Source organism: Sapajus apella, unplaced genomic scaffold (genome assembly GCF_009761245.1).
Source record: "Sapajus apella isolate SASKATOON/1434 unplaced genomic scaffold, GSC_monkey_1.0 scaffold20, whole genome shotgun sequence".
NCBI classification, from domain to species: Eukaryota; Metazoa; Chordata; class Mammalia; order Primates; family Cebidae; genus Sapajus; species Sapajus apella.
The window spans coordinates 27267653-27283088 of record NW_022436960.1 but is presented as its reverse complement, the minus strand read 5'-3'; the positions used below and the strand labels follow the sequence as shown (position 1 = coordinate 27283088).

At 42.3% G+C, this 15436-nt stretch overlaps 2 protein-coding genes across 28 annotated transcripts in view; one reads left to right on the top strand and one right to left on the bottom strand.

The window, feature by feature from the left end:
* The window catches only part of ERG28 (ergosterol biosynthesis 28 homolog), a 31478-nt gene extending 22425 nt beyond the window's left edge, over positions 1-9053 (bottom strand). The window contains exons 1-4 of one of the 2 annotated variants that reach the window (XM_032287259.1): positions 8641-9053; positions 5236-5399; positions 2864-2954; positions 56-174 (exon numbers count right to left, since the gene is read on the bottom strand). In XM_032287259.1, the coding sequence (XP_032143150.1) occupies positions 56-174; positions 2864-2954; positions 5236-5368 (343 nt within the window). In that variant the 5' untranslated portion in view covers positions 5369-5399; positions 8641-9053. The remainder of the gene's footprint in view (positions 1-55; positions 175-2863; positions 2955-5235; positions 5400-8640) is intronic. The other variant, XM_032287258.1, reaches the window with a different exon arrangement.
* A 51-nt stretch (positions 9054-9104) lies between these two features.
* The window catches only part of TTLL5 (tubulin tyrosine ligase like 5), a 283926-nt gene continuing 277594 nt past the window's right edge, over positions 9105-15436 (top strand). For 22 of the 26 annotated variants that reach the window (XR_004271639.1, XR_004271640.1, XR_004271638.1 and 19 more), the window contains exons 1-2: positions 9118-9253; positions 10702-10867. Coding sequence is in view for 22 of the 26 variants with exons in the window: in XM_032287240.1 (XP_032143131.1) it covers positions 10797-10867 (71 nt within the window). In the remaining 4 variants the exon portion in view is untranslated. Of the gene's footprint in view, positions 9254-9330; positions 9448-9615; positions 9715-9747; positions 9816-10701; positions 10868-15436 lie in introns of those variants that run through there. The other 4 variants (XM_032287224.1, XM_032287243.1, XM_032287225.1 and 1 more) reach the window with 4 other exon arrangements.

Below are 15436 nucleotides of genomic sequence, written 5' to 3'. Positions count from 1 at the left end.
TAGCCATAGAGCTGGGGCAGTTCGTGTAGGAGGTCTAGGGTGGTTGGATGCTTACTTGCCACCATCAGGGGTGCCAGGACGCCAATTGTGGGAGCTGCAGTTCCATAGACAAACAACTCAGAGAGGAAGTGCCCCAGGGCGAGGAGGAAGGTCCAGAGTGTGATGTGATAGAGCCTACAAGGAAGCAGACAGAAATGGGAATCAAAGTTACTGTTTGTTCAGAACAGAACAGAGGAAAAGCATCAGACTTGATACATACAAATAAGAACCCAGGATGTGATGAAGGCTTAAAAGAAAGGACACTTGTTCCTGAGGACATGTTGGCCAGGCTGTTCCTGAGGAACAAGTGTCTGATTATTTGATCATACCAATATTCTCATCTAGGGCAAAACTGAAGGTTTCAACTGCTAAACTGAGAGGAAAATGGCTCAGACATCCAGAATGAATTTCCAAGTCTCAGCAAAGTGGTGAACTCAGCTATAGCAAAGCAGAGCCTGAATTATGACAATCCTAGGCAGTATAGACAACTTTGGATCCAGCACGCTTACATATTTTATTTATCTAAATTGGTTGACTCTGCAGTCTAATCCCACCTGGCAGGCATCTGGCCACGCACTTGTCGGTGTTTATATGATGGAAGCCACAGAATGAATGGCCTCATGGGGATTAAGGAGCAAAGACACCTCTGGGGCTTTTAGATGCTCTGGGATTATGCGTTGGTTACTTTGCATCTTAGCCTAGAAAAGTAGTCACACTGAGGACATGGTGATCAATCTCATGGGAAGAGAACTTGGTTTTCAGCTCTGACTATAAGGTAGAGAAGAAACAGGCTACTAGGTGACTGACTACTTCATTTGCTGATATCTTTTATTAAGTATAATTTTTTTTTGAATTATGAAATATTTCAAACATACAAAAATTTACAGAATACTATAATGAACACCAATGCAACCAACACCCAGCTCCATCAAATCTTAACATTTTGACATTTTGTTTCAGAGACTGTTTTCTAAGAAACAAAAAATTACAGAGAAGAGTTAAAGCATCCTGTGTATTCTTATCCTCCTCTGAGCCTGTCTCCCTCATCCCTACAAGTAACTTGTATCTTACATCTGATTTGTATCTCTCCTGTGCGTGTTTTTAGAAATTTTTTTTGTTTTTTTTGAGATTGAGTCTTGCTCTGTCACTCAGGCTGGAGGCATAATCTTGGCTCACTGCAACCTCCGCCTCTCGGGTTCAAGAGATTCTCCTGCCTCGGCTTCCCAGAGTAGCTGGGATTATAGGTGCATGGCATCACACCTGGCTAATTTTTGTATTTTTAGTAGAGATAGGGTTTTGCCATGTTGGCCAGGCTGTTCTCGAACTCCTGGCCTTGACTGATCTTCCCACCTAGGCCTCCCAAAGTGCTGGGATTACAGGCATGAGCCACCGTGCCTGGCCACATTTTGGAAATGAGTATGTATGTGTGTTGACTTCCAGTCTCCAGTTAGGGAGAGAACAGGATCAGAGTGCACATCAGAAGTGCAGGGATCAAAGTCCTAGGTTAGGAAGGGCTGGAAACAGGAGTCAGCATTTGCAGCCATCCTGTGTGGGGAGAGGGGAAAGTACATGGTAAAGTCTGGGTTGTCTTTGCTCACTCCAAAAGCACAACAAGCAAAAGATATATCCCTTATACTCATTAGCAATTCTTCATCATGGTACAGGTCTTTAAATTAATTTTTCAATCCTCCCTTCCTCTTAGTCACCTTGAGGTGACTATTTTATAGTAATTCTCATTTTATAGATGAAGAGACTGTGCACGGAAGATAAATGATGGACTTGCTACTGCAAAGCTAGTTACCAACAGAACTGGGACCAGAACTAAACGCACTGCTTCCAAAAGTATGTGTCAGTCTAGGACAAGTAAACTGCAGTTTCAAGTTTGAAAATTAAAAAAAAAAAAGGTTGAGGAGATCAAGGAGCTAATATCCCTGCTTCAAATCTCATTTGAGTCAGTCTTTCTTAGTTTAAACTAATTGGATCTCTAATATTTAGATGTGCAAAATCAGGAATGAAAATCATGACCTCCAGCGCTGCTAAGAAGAGACTTAAGATCATGTAGATAAAAGCTTGGCATAGTAAGAGGGGCTCAATAAATATTTTTGCCTCCTGTTTTCCCCAGATGCCAAGAGCCTGGATAAGACAGAAAAACATTTAATGGGAAGCTGTAATTCTGATAGCCTCCCTTGGTGACCTGAACAAACTGTTTCCACCTAGATAATGATGACTCTTGCTGGGAAGAAAGCTCGAGCCCCCTCCAGTGGCCAGAGTCGGTTACGGCTTCGGATTGCCTGCAATTGTTCACCCTGGTCTGTTTGAGCACACAAGACAGGTAGAATTCAGGAGCCCTAGCTTCTCTTTCACCCTCACCTGCTGATTTTGCATACGCATACAACAGTTTACTCGTGGGTTCCTCTTTTTTCATGGATCGTGATTTCTGTTCATTCCTGCTGCTTAAGGAGGAATGTGAGAAAGGTATGCGTGGGTGGCTACCCTAAAAAGAGCATACCACTCTACTTCTTTAGTAGAAGAAAGGCTGATTCTTTTGTAAAGAAGTGGAGAGGACTGATATAGGCCACTGGATAATGGCCTGCCAGTTTGCTATGTCAGTTCCAAAGAATTTTCAGACTTGAATGAAGACCTGCTAGGTCTATTATGTTTTCTAGGCATGGAAGGAATGTAACCTATTAGTCTTTTATTATGTACATTCTAAGCTAATGCATTAAAATGATTAAAAAACATTTCTCATTACTCAAGGTAACATGTATGCCTTGCATCTGATTTCCAACAAAAGGATGCTAAAGCTCTTCCTTCCCTTACATACGTCTTGTTGTGAATGTCAATGGCACAGAGGCAGCGAATCACTGATGAGAGCAGCGTCCAGATCCCAAAGGTCCGAGCTTGGAGGCCATTCACTGTGTGGCAGAAAAAAGCAAGAGTGTTGAGAAGGGGAGATCTGGGGTTCCTTCCAAACTCCTCCTACTTCACTGGTGGTTCATGGGAGGTAGGGAGCTGAATCTGACCTCTCTGTGGCTGGGCAGGATGGAGGTCCTAGTGGCACACATGAGAAATAGAAGGAAGTTCCAAGGGTGGAAACCCAACAAAGAGCCGAGTTAGGCAAATAACTCCTAGATGTAGTAATTTACCCCTTCTGTCCTGGAAGCCAAGAGGGTCTGGATCAGGACAGGTTTGGGGGAATGTTGTAGAGAATGATTTGGTAATACAAGATGCCAGGAGGCCAGCACGCTTTCAAGGCTGATCCAGAAGAGAACTCAGAGATACTGGGGACCAGTTTAGATGGCCAAATATGGTCTTTAAGATATCAGAGTGCCTGGGTCTCTTCCTGCATCCAGATCTACGCTGTTGGATGAACCAATACCAGGCTGGTTTCCTGTGTACATGGCAGTGGGACAAAGCACTGTTTCTTTGCTGGGGGGCACCTTGCTCTTGGTGGCTTTGTTCTGACATTGCTGTATTAAATATCTTATTCTGAAAGTATGGGTCATACTGCACCATAACAGTGGTTCTTGACTCTGGGCATTTATTACAATCAACTGTGGCAGTTTTATAAAATTACAAGGCCTGGGTACCAGACAAACTATATCGTATGCTCTGGAGGAGGGCACCCAGTATAAGTATTTTCTAGAAATTCCCTGCTTGGGTGATTTAAATGCAAAACCATGGAGCTAAGGCATCCAGTGGCTTGAGAATGTCAAAAGAGTGAAAGCAAAGATACTTCCTTTGCTGGTCTATTGCCTGCTGAGTAAGAGAAATTTTAAGGGACAAAACTGACAACTGGAAGGTCTATTCATGTTTACTTGGGCTTTAAGGATTTTTTCAGCCTTTGGATAACCAGACAGCTCTCCCAAATTCACAATACTGAAAACCTTTAGATGGTAATGAGAAAAAATTCCAGCCAAATATCTAGCATTAGCCCTGGAGAGCTACATTCTTTATAAACTAATTTGATAGCTTTTCTCATGAGAAGACTACGGACATTTCTCTAGTTAAGAGTACTCAACCCGCCCTAACCAGATTAGGTATCAGGTGAAATTCTGTGGGACCCTTTAAAGCACTGCTGTGTTTAGGAGAGTACCATGATGGCCACTAGATCATAAAGGAGATGGCAGCCTCCATTTGTGTGCTGGATGAACACATACACACACAAAGTTCCGCTCAGCTATATGCCTAAGTCACATGACCTCTAGACTTCTTTGCCTCAACTTTAAACTCAAAGGGCTAGAAAAGATAACCTCTAAAAATCTGTGAATCCATATAGGGTTCCATGATCATCTGAGGGCAGCCTTTGAAGGTGAAAAGATGGAATTATTCTGCTCTCTTTCCCAGGTTCTTTACTCTTATTATATTTGAGCTTTTCTTAAAATGAGCCTTAGCCTACTTAATTTCATTTTATACCCAGACACTGCAGAAAAACGAGCTAGGTCAGAGCCTGAATCTGGGTTAGCTATAAATGTGACACAGAATTGTCATCTGCTGTGAAACAGTGCTGCAGCTTAAAACTACCCCACACATCAGCGTGATGAAGTGCAAGCTGAAATGGACACACACTCTCAGCAGAGAGGCTCAGGAAGCCAGGAAAGGCCGCCATGGGCCTTCTTAAGTTTCATTTTTGGAGACCAACTTGAAGGGATTTTAAATATCTTCTCAGGGACTATGTCATGGGAAGACCTTGGATTAAGAACTTTCCATCTGTAACATGGAATATGAATCATGTAAGCCCCAACCTGATTCTGAAGAGGGCGTTGAGATATAGGAAAAGCTTCTTTATGGCTTTCTAGTGAGGCAACACAGAGTCACCACATAAGTCTAATTCCTCACTTGCCCTTATAATGCCTTTTTTTTTTTTTTTTTTAAATATGCGAAATTGCCCAGGGCAGTGTAAAATGAATGAAAAGTATTCAGAGAAGCCTGGAGGAAAAAGGGTCAAGTTCTCACCACAAAGTCTATTACTCCAGTGGCTGCCAAAGGCTAACTAAGGCAGCATCGGAATCATCTGGGAAGCTTTTAGCAACTGGATTCCTGAGCTCCATCCAGGTTCAATAAATAGGTTTGGTGAGGGAGATGGGTACCTGTGTTTGTTGAAGTTTCCTAGGTTATTCTGATGTACAGCCTGGTTTGGGAACCACAGCATAGGGCCAGTCCTACAAAGGATGCAGACATTCTTTTATTTCTTACCAAGGTTTGGCTTGCCAGTGTAGAGCTTTTCATAGAGAAAGGTGTGGTCTCGGAAGCTCTGCAGCGTGTTCCCCATGGCTATGATGGACACCATAACCAGCCAGCTTCTTAACACATTCAGGAAACGGCTCATGACTCCCCTCAAACCTGGGAGGGCTTTTTGCCTTGGAAACAAAGGCAGAGGGCATGAGATAATGAGGGCCAGTCTATGTTAACCATAAGTAGGAAGGGAGGAAGAATGAAGCAGGCCAAGAAAAGATATTTATTCACACTAATAGAGGTGAATGAACAGTATACTTCGCAATAAGTCGCACAGTACTTATCTCTGTCTAAGCAATTTCTCCAAAATATTACCCTAAATCAGAACTCCTCCTCTGGGTTGGAATCAGTCCTCTATCTTCACTTCTATACCTTCACGTTTTCATGCCACTCCTTTGAAATACAAGTAGCTCAAAGGTGATTCTAACTATACGCACAGACACCTGCCTGGCTATTGATAACGGATTTCTTCCAAGCCTGTAGAGCTTTATACATTTGAGTGGAACTTGTGGGGTGAGGTCACTATGTACATCCCTAGGTTTTCTAGACTCTGCTTCTCAGGTATACCATGCTCCGTAAACTAGAAAAACAATCTAAAAGTTAAACATAAATAAACTGCTGTGTGTCAACTCAAAATAAAATCCTAAGCCTACCACGGACTGAAAAGAGCCCCTCTTGGCCTAGGGGACCCCAGAAAAATCCTAAAACTAAGGTCCTGGCCATGATGAGATGGGAGATCTAACATGCCCTGTTATATTCTTTCCCTTTTCAGATTTAGGGACAGCAACTTACCAGCATTTACGTTAACATACAGATCATAAGACTGACAACAGGTTCTTTGTGCAAAATGTTACCAAATTATAAACAAGACCTAAGGCCATGCCAGGCAAGGGTTAAGTCACACACTCCGACACTTAAAGAATACAACTTATATTCTGCCATCAGGTTTTTTTCTAAAGCATTTAGACAAGCACTGGCCTTGAGATAAGCAATATTAAGACAACTGTGGCTCATCCAGCTCACAAAGGCTGACTACCTGACCCCTGTTCCACCTGTTGTGACTACAGCTTTGATTGGACAAGTGACGGATTTCAGTAACTTTCTTCAGATAAGATCACTGACTGTGGACTGCTCCTGGCCAGTTTACCAAGATCACACACTTGAGTGTCTTGGTGTCCTGAAAAGACTTCTTGACCTACAGCACCTAGCTGTAATTGACTTCAATGTGAGGGCTCCACTCCAAAGTGAACAAGGGTCATATGTGGTTACATGCATGTTTGTTCAATATGCACGTATCAGGACCACCTTCATGAATATTCATAGCTCCTCCTGGAACCTGTTGAATATGTATGTTTAGCCAACCTGTCCAGCATAAAGCTCTACCCCAAACCCTTCTCCTTCAAAGTACCTGTCTCTGGTCTTGGTGGGAGGCACTCTTCCCTGTGGGATGGCTATGAGCCTTTGCAAGAGATAAAGCCTCTTTTCCTTTTCCAGATTTATAAATTGTGTGTTTTAAGTTAACGTGTGACTTTAGGACTAGTAAGAAAATTATATAGCAAAGGAAATAGCAATTCTGGTGTTGGCTTGCAAAAGAATAATAGGTTTCAGTCATCAAGCACTTACACCATGAACTATGCCAAGCACCTACCATATATTACCATTTAATCCTTACAGGGAGGCTGACAGGCTCTATTAATATTTCTACCCTACAGATGATGGTTGGAACAGAAAGGTTAAATGAGTTTCTTAAGGTCACGCAGCAAAGTTGGCAGAGCTAAGAATCATGGTCTGTTGGACTCTTGCAATGCTACCTCACTGTTTGAGACTATTTTAATGAAGTTCCCATTTTTGAGAAAGAAAAGCATACCATATCCGCTTTTGTCTTCAAGTTGTGTAGAAAATACAATTAGATACTTTTTGTTTTTTATTTTTTTATTTTTTTGAGATGGGATCTTACTCTGTCACCCACACTGGAGTGCAGTGGTATGGTCATGGCTCATTGCAGCTTCGACATCCCAGGCTTCAGTGATCCTCCCACCTCAACCTCTCTAGTAGCTCAGACTATATGCATGTGCTACAACATCTGGCTAATTTTGTATTTTTTTGTAGAGATGAGGTTTTGCCACATTGCCCAGGCTGGTCTTGAACTCTTGGACTCAAGTCAACCACTCACCTTGGCCTCCGAAATTGCTGGGATTACAGGTGTGAGCCACTGCACCCTCTTTTTTTTTTTTTTTAAAGGCTTAGATCAACTCTTGTTGAGTAGTGATTTCAGTCAGTCTGATTTAAATAAAACCAAAATAGATAAATAATTTAATAATGGGATGACTTTTTCCCATCCTCATTATCTTCTTGGCCCATGGTTTATCTGTTGTCAGGCAACGTAAGTTTCAGTATTGTTCTACGCTACCCAGTGAGATAGATACTAAAGTCAGTGATGGCCCAAGACAGTGTGAAACACAAAAAAAACCCCAAACAAACAAACAAACAAACAAGAGATCTAGAGAAGGAATGGTGAATTGATGCACCCTTCAGGGAGAGCTGGATCACAAAGGTGGGCTCTGTCCAAGACCACAGAGACTGAGGGTCTACTAGACATTATAGGCCATTATCACTTGGGCCAAAATCCACCTACCGTCTTTATTTTCTCACCCTCTTTCAAGAGGAGACTCCTCCAGGGTTTAGAAAAGATGCATGGATGCCCCTCTCCACTTTTCTGCAAAATGTATCCTTCCATTTCACAGAAGCTCTTAGAAATTCCAACAGATAGCTGATAAGGACAGAGTCTGCGCACTTCTGAATTGCTCTGCCAATTTCTCAACCTAATTTCCCTAAAGCTTTAGGACCTCCTAGCATATATACAACATCTATTTCCAAATTTTGTCCTGGCCCTGGCCCGGCCCAGCCCAGCCCAGCATAGGTGTGGTGTTAAAATTTAATCAGAAGAAAGGGATTCTTATCCTGGCCCTACCACTTAGTAGCTGTGTGACCCTGGGCAAGTCACTTACACTTTTCATTCTCGGTTTCCTCATCTGCAAAACGGAGACAGAAATATCAACCCATTGATATTTCTTAACGAGGATTATTGTAAGAATTATATGAGAAAAAGTGAAGGCTCTTTGTACAGTGCCAGGCTCATAGTGGCTGCTCATTCGCTCATCCATTCCTTCGTTCCTTGAATTCACTAAACCTTCTCCACCTTCCTAGCTCCCCCTCGTTATCGCCTCTCGAACCCTTTCCCCCCAAAAGGTTGCCTTCCAGGTATCTTCCTTCCATCCCACCTCCATTTTTCCAGACTTTCCGGATCCTCTCAATCAGAAGCCACACAGACACCTACATCCCTTTAATCCTCCATATTCTCCTTACCTGGCGACCGGACCCCCAGTACAGGCGTGGCAGCAGCAGCCGCCGCAAACAAGCTCCCCCAGGACAGCTCCAGCCGGGAGTCCACCTGAGCCATTTGTCCCCGCCCCCTCCCTCAGCCCTGCTCCAGGATTGGGTCGTTTCTGTCAGTCCTCTCTGTGATTGGCTGTCCCGGTTTTGCCCAAGCAGGAGATAGGGAGTGAACCCCTTTACTGCCAATCAGCAGTTGCCGCTGCCTAAGCCTCTCCTCAGGTACGCCGCTCACGCAGTAAGCCCTCCTGTTGGACCTAGCGGAACTCCGGGTTTGGAGTCAACCTCTTAGGGGCGGAGAAAAAAACAGCGGAAAAAAAGAAGACTCCCTTCTGCTGAGGGCAGGGCTCTGCGCCCGCGTGCGCGGCGGTGACGACATTCGCCCGCGCCTGCAGCCGCGCGTTGTCAGCGCCGGGTGGCGGGCGCCTGCGCAGTGGCTCCGAGCGGGCGGTTGCTTGTTGGTTGTTGTAGTAACCGGGGAAGCAGCAGTCGGCGGCTGCCCGGAGCCCTGCTGGGGAAAGAAGAGAGAGGTAGGAGCAGAGTGTGGTCCACGCCTGCCCGCTTGAACCATGGGAAGATGAGACAGGTAAACGCCTGCGCCGGCGCGCTTCCCTACCCCGGGGAGGAGCCTTCCCGGGTCCGGGCTGGCGCTGGCCGCCGCACTTCCCGCTCAGAGCCCGGGAGTAGTTATTGGCTTCCGGGCACGCAGCGTTGAATCGCGGCGGCGGGGTCGTCCTGTCCTTCCCGGGGAGAGCATCTGCAGACCTACCTGCGACTGGGGTGAGCTGGGGGTGGGGCTGAGAAGCAGATTCCTTTAGGGCGAGAAGTCTGCTTAGGCGAGTGTCTCTAATCTTCTTCCGATCGACCTATTTCTCCCCGCTCTGCCGGCAGCCTAGGAAAGGTTGGCATTCCTTACCTTTTGGAGGTTTTGTTTGTTTAAACTTAAAGGATTTCCCAACATTTTGGGAAAGATTGAGAAATCCCACTGAGAATCCCCCGAAGAAAGCCATTGAAGTTGTTAGACATTGCCCACTGCGCCGAAGATCTGTATGGATCATTATCAGGGTCGGTGTGTGTGTGATCCCGCTGAGAATCCCCGGAAGAAAGCCATTGAAGTTGTTAGACATTGCCCACTGCGCCGAAGATCTGTAGGGATCATTATCAGGGTCGGGGTGTGTGTGTGTGTGTGTGTGTGTGTGTGTGTCTTATTTACAGTCTCATCGTATTTATGAATGCATGAAAAAGTTGAGAAGGATTGACACCAAGTCATTATCTCTGAGTAATGGGATTATGGTCATTTAAACATGTTCATTTTCTTTATTTGTAGCTCCTGTTTCTTCTGACACACACAACGAACGTGTACTTTTTTTCCTTTGGAAAAAAATATTTTAAGTTAGAAATATAGTGTTGGAAATTTCCCAATTTTATTGCCCATTCCAGAGTCATATCAAAGTTCGTGATTTTTAGTAAGGAAGAATAATTTTTAAGAGTGGAAGGGCATTGTCCCCTCCCCCACCAACTATTTATATGACCTTTGATTCAGGAGAATATATTCGTCTTTCAGTTCATTGTTGAATTTATTTTACTGGAAACGTGATAGCGTCTTGTCAGCGTGCTTGTCATAAAGTCTAAATAAATGTTTGCAAGGGTCTTAAACCTTGAGTTTTTATTTATTTGTTTTTAACCCAGGTCAGGTTTGTCTAGCAAGGAATATATATTTTAGGGAATCAGTCACCTACCGCAGACTGCCCTGAAAGTGAAGAGTCTATCTTTTTGGTGCATATTAGATTTAGTCAATAATGAGAAACTCAAACTTAGTAACAGCTATTCAAATATATAGCACACAGACAGTATGTTCAAAAAAAATCTTGATTTTTGTGGCATAGTGAGGCATTGTGATGGAAGGTAAACTTCTAGAGGTTGGGCACTATTTAGGAATATAGTCATCCTCATTACTTAGATGATCAGCAATAACCAATAGACAACGGCATTGTGTTTCAGGTCAGTTGATCAGATCAAGTTAATTTCTTGCAGGAATCTGTGCCATCCAAATTGCTTGATCTGGTGAATCTTCTAGGAAAGGTCTCTGAGGCCCCTGTCTGCTGACTGTATGACAAACCCTAAAGGAAATGCCAATCGTGATGGCCCGGGACCTGGAGGAAACAGCATCCTCAGAGGATGAGGAGGTCATAAGTCAAGAGTAAGTAACAGCAAGCCTGCTTTTGACCTGTGCTTTTAGGATGAAAAATAGTTCTCTTTTACTTATATATTCTTTTATCTAGTGTCATTCCTTGGGTACTATCTAACTCTGGTTTTAGCTTCTATTCGTAATGTAATTTAAAGTCTTATTATTCAGTCCCTATCAGTTATGAGAAATGAGATAAGGCTCTCTTTCTGGGCTCATAAGTGAACACCAGCTCTAGATGTTGTCAAATGCAGGTAGTGGCTCTTGGTGAACTGTTGCTCAGAGCTCCCAATTTAGGAGATTTTGAAATGTTTCAATATTGAAGAAAAACATGCCGAAACTCTATGGCATTAGTTACATTTGCTGATTTTCTCAAAAGCCTTTACAATGATAAAATGGTGTTAATATAGAGATGTCAGGTAACTTACCATAGTAACTCTGAGACAAGGTATTAGAATTCTGTAGCCTGTACTGTGTCCATTGAACCACATTGCTTTCCTGAGTTCTTTTAGTTAAGAGTCCAATTTCATGATTATTGGATCATCACAATAAAAATGAATGATAATGGCTGGGTGTGGTGGCTCACACCTGAAACTCAGCACTTTGGGTGGCTGAGACGGGTGGATCACCTCAGGTCAGGAGTTTGAGACCAGCCTGGCCAACATGGCGAAACCCCATCTCTACTAAAAATACAAAAATTAGCTGGGAGTGGTGACAGGTGCCTGTAATCTTGGCTATTTGGGAGGCTGAGGCAGGAGACTCGCTTAACCCTGGGAGGCGGAGGTTGCAGTGAGCTGAAATCGCACCATTGCGCTCTAGCCTGGACAGCAAGTCTCAAAAAAAAAAAAAGAGTGATAATGGTAAGTATAGCTACTATAAATGACAGTAAAGGCTTTGTCTCATCTGTATCTTATATCTTTTTAAATCTGAAGGTGTTACTATTTTCACTTTTTAAATTCAGTCATAAATATCCGGAGATTTCCCCAGCGACCCATAGAGAGTAGTTGATGCATTGAGATTCAGACTTAGCTTTTCTGGATTTTGGTCACTTTGCTTTTTTGCCTCCTTTAATTATTACTTGACAGAGTAAAGAGAGAATCTGGTTTAAAGGTAAAATTTATTTTTAAGATTCTCCATGATTCCTTTTGGATACATGTGTGCTGTGTAATCTGAAAAAGAGAGATAATATCTCCCACGGTATTTTGTAGGGGTCTGGTGAAACTCAAATGGAATAATGTGTGTGAAATTACTTTGTAAGTGCTATACAAATGAGGCATTATTTTTATTGGTTTTAATAATGAAATTTGTGGTGGCCTTCTTATAAGGTAGAAGAGTACTTACTGTAATTTGAAAAAAATTTTTGAAGCATTAAGAAAGCTTTGAGGAAATATTTCTTATCACTGTTAGGTCACAGAAAATAATAGAGATTTGACAGTATATTTGGGTCATTCTTGTTCGGGATAATTAAATGGATAATTCCCTTTGGTTACTTTCCCTTCTTCTGACTTTTTGCTTTTAGTGTGCTGCCTCTTACCCATTTCACAAAGCTTCAAATTTCTGCTGCAGGTATCAGTCTTTCCCTTTTTAAAGGTTGTTCTTTACCACCATTACTGTCTCTTTTATTAGTGGGCTTACAGATTGGGCCTGACAAATGTTAAATTGAACTATATGAAACTGCCATTTTGGTAGGTCAGAAACAGTCAAATACTGACAATTGGAAATAGTTTGACCTAATATTATAGTTGGAACTTAGTAAATTCTTGCCGACAGAATAATGAAATGAATGAATAAATGAAGGCTTTATACTTTATATTACCTTAGATCAGAGTTGTTAACCCTTTTTATGCCATGGATTCCTTACCAGAATATTTCTGAGGCTTAAAATAAAGTACATGTCATTGCAAAGAGTACTAATTACATTCAAATGCAGTTATTAAAACAAATTTGTAATATAGTAATATGTGCTGTTTTACTAATGCATTAAATAATAAGATCATTTAAAATCTGGGAAAGTTAAATTTTGTTTTAACTTTAGCGTGTTGTCTTCACGCTAAAGACAACAGCATGACGACTGTTTTTGTTGTTTGTATAGGATCAGTACACTGAGATGGTGGTCTTTGATTAACCATTATAGATGGGGAGTACTGGGAAGCAGCATAGATGTCTGGGGCACCAGTATGAGGTGTCATCTTTTAGTGACTGAATGATTTTTAGGAGGAGAGTTGCCCGATTATTGTCCAGCCTCATCACACTAGCATTTAGATAGAAAGACCATGGTCACATGTGATCTAGGGGGTGAGTCTTAAACTACTATAACTTAGAAGTGGTGTTAAGTGTAAATGATATTTTGAGATATCTGCAACACCTGTAATAAGATATAAAAATACCTGTAATTGACCGGGCACAGTGGTTCATGCCCGTAATCCCAGCACTTTGGGAGGCTGAGGTGGGCAGATCACTTGTGGTCGAGAGTTCAAGGCCAACCTGGCCAACATGGCGAAACCCCGACTCTACTAAAAATACAAAAATTAGCCGGATGTGGTGGCGAGCACCTGTCATCCCGGCCACTCAAGAGGCTGAGGCAAGAGAATCGGTTGAATCCAGGAGGCAGAGGTTGCAGTGAGCCGAGATCACACCACTGCACTCCAGCCTGGTTGACAGAGTGAGACTCTGTCTCAAAAAAAAAAAAAAAAAAAAAAAACCACCAAAAAAGCTGTCATTTTAGCTAACATCAAAGGCACATATAATGCCAGTACTACTATGGTTTGTTGCCTGTATTCATAATTAAGAAATACTGAATTTCTGGTAAAAATTAGTGAAAATAAAGGTATAATTTTCTCTCTGCTCCCATCCAAATTTATGGACCTCTTCTTCCTTTCAAACTCCTGTTGATTTTTAACTGTTAATCTTGTTTCATCAGCTTATGTCTTGTCTATCAGACACTTATTTTTTGGATTAGGAAGCTTAAATCAATCTTATTCACACCTGAAGCAGGCTTACATTTTAAAAGTTGATTTGGAAGTTTGAAGGCCTTAAATCATCTGAAGATGTTGACTTGATCCAAAGATGTGTATCCATGGACATCTGTTAGATCTGCTCAGATCCCTCTGCTGTGTTAAAGTATTAATTTCTTGCAATTTGGACTTCAGGAATAGAAACTGTCCAGGCAGTCCTTGTTTTGCATGGCATTGTTTCAAATAGAAAATGTAAAGAGGCTATTTTTCTATATTTTGCTTGGGGATCCCTAATACCACTTTGTATATAGATATAGAAACTTTCTAGGCCGGGCGTGGTGGCTCAAGCCTGTAATCCCAGCACTTTGGGAGGCCGAGGCGGGTGGATCACGAGGTCAAGAGATCGAGACCATCCTGGTCAACATGGTGAAACCCCGTCTCTACTAAAAATACAAAAACATTAGCCGGGCATGGTGGCGCGTGCCTGTAATCCCAGCTACTCAGGAGGCTGAGGCAGGAGAATTGCCTGAACCCAGGAGGCGGAGGTTGCGGTGAGCCGAGATTGCGCCATTGCACTCCAGCCTGGGTAACAAGAGTGAAACTCCGTCTCAAAAAAAAAAAAAAAAAAGAAACTTTCTTATAAGAATGTAATGTAAGATTTCTTTGGTCATTGAAAAAATGTCAACTTTAATTGCTGTTGTAAAAGGCTGGCTTTATATCAGTTAAAAAGATCAACAATCTATTATAAAGTGGGTGCTATGGAAGTTCAGAGAAGAAGGTATCTTAATGGGCTGAAGGAGCTGGGGAAGGCTGCCTGCAGGTGGTGAGACTTTGGGTGGGCCTTGGAGAGTGGGCTTAGATGAACAGAGAGAAGTGGGGAAGGCATTTCTAATGGGGTGATGGTATGAAGACGGCCTAGAAGCAAGAATGCAAAAGCTGCTCACAGTTCCGTCTTTGAGTTATGTAGGCTGAGTCCCAGGAGTGAATGATGTCTATTTCTCATAAAATTATTCCTGGAAAACCAAAATGTTTTTAGGCTTTCAATAAAGCAAAGCACAAAACCGATTTACTTTGGCAATTAATTATTCAAATTCTTTGTTCTTTCATGCTTATAAAAGTAGATTTTAATATATACCAGTTTCTGATGTGTATGAAAATTTAAAGTCCCAATTTTCAGTTTCCTAATCATTCTGAATGTTTTTCCTTTTAGCACCACTTGGTGGGAGCATGTTTTTCATGACAGTTTCACGTATGTCTTAAGTGTTATTTAGCTGACCTTACTGTTTACTCCCTCTTTTATCTTTCCACAGGTTGTAAGTGAAAGATTTCTCTGTTGGAGACTTGTCTTTCCACAGATAGTACAGTTAGGGCCTGGGCTCTTCTCAGCTGTGTATCTGTTTATTGTGTTCCTCCTGTCAGGCATTTTTAAGTTGGAGCAGCAGTCCATTGTTTGTAAATGCTAAGGCATAGTGGTGCCAGTTGGTAGCTAGTGCTAGATAGACAGAGAACTTTGGATAATTTCCAGAGTTCCTGTCCAAGACTTTGTAGGCCGCCTGTTTTTTCTGTACTTGCTGATTTAGAAATATAGTGGAAAAATTAATGTTGGAAGAGATCATAGGAATCAGCTGGC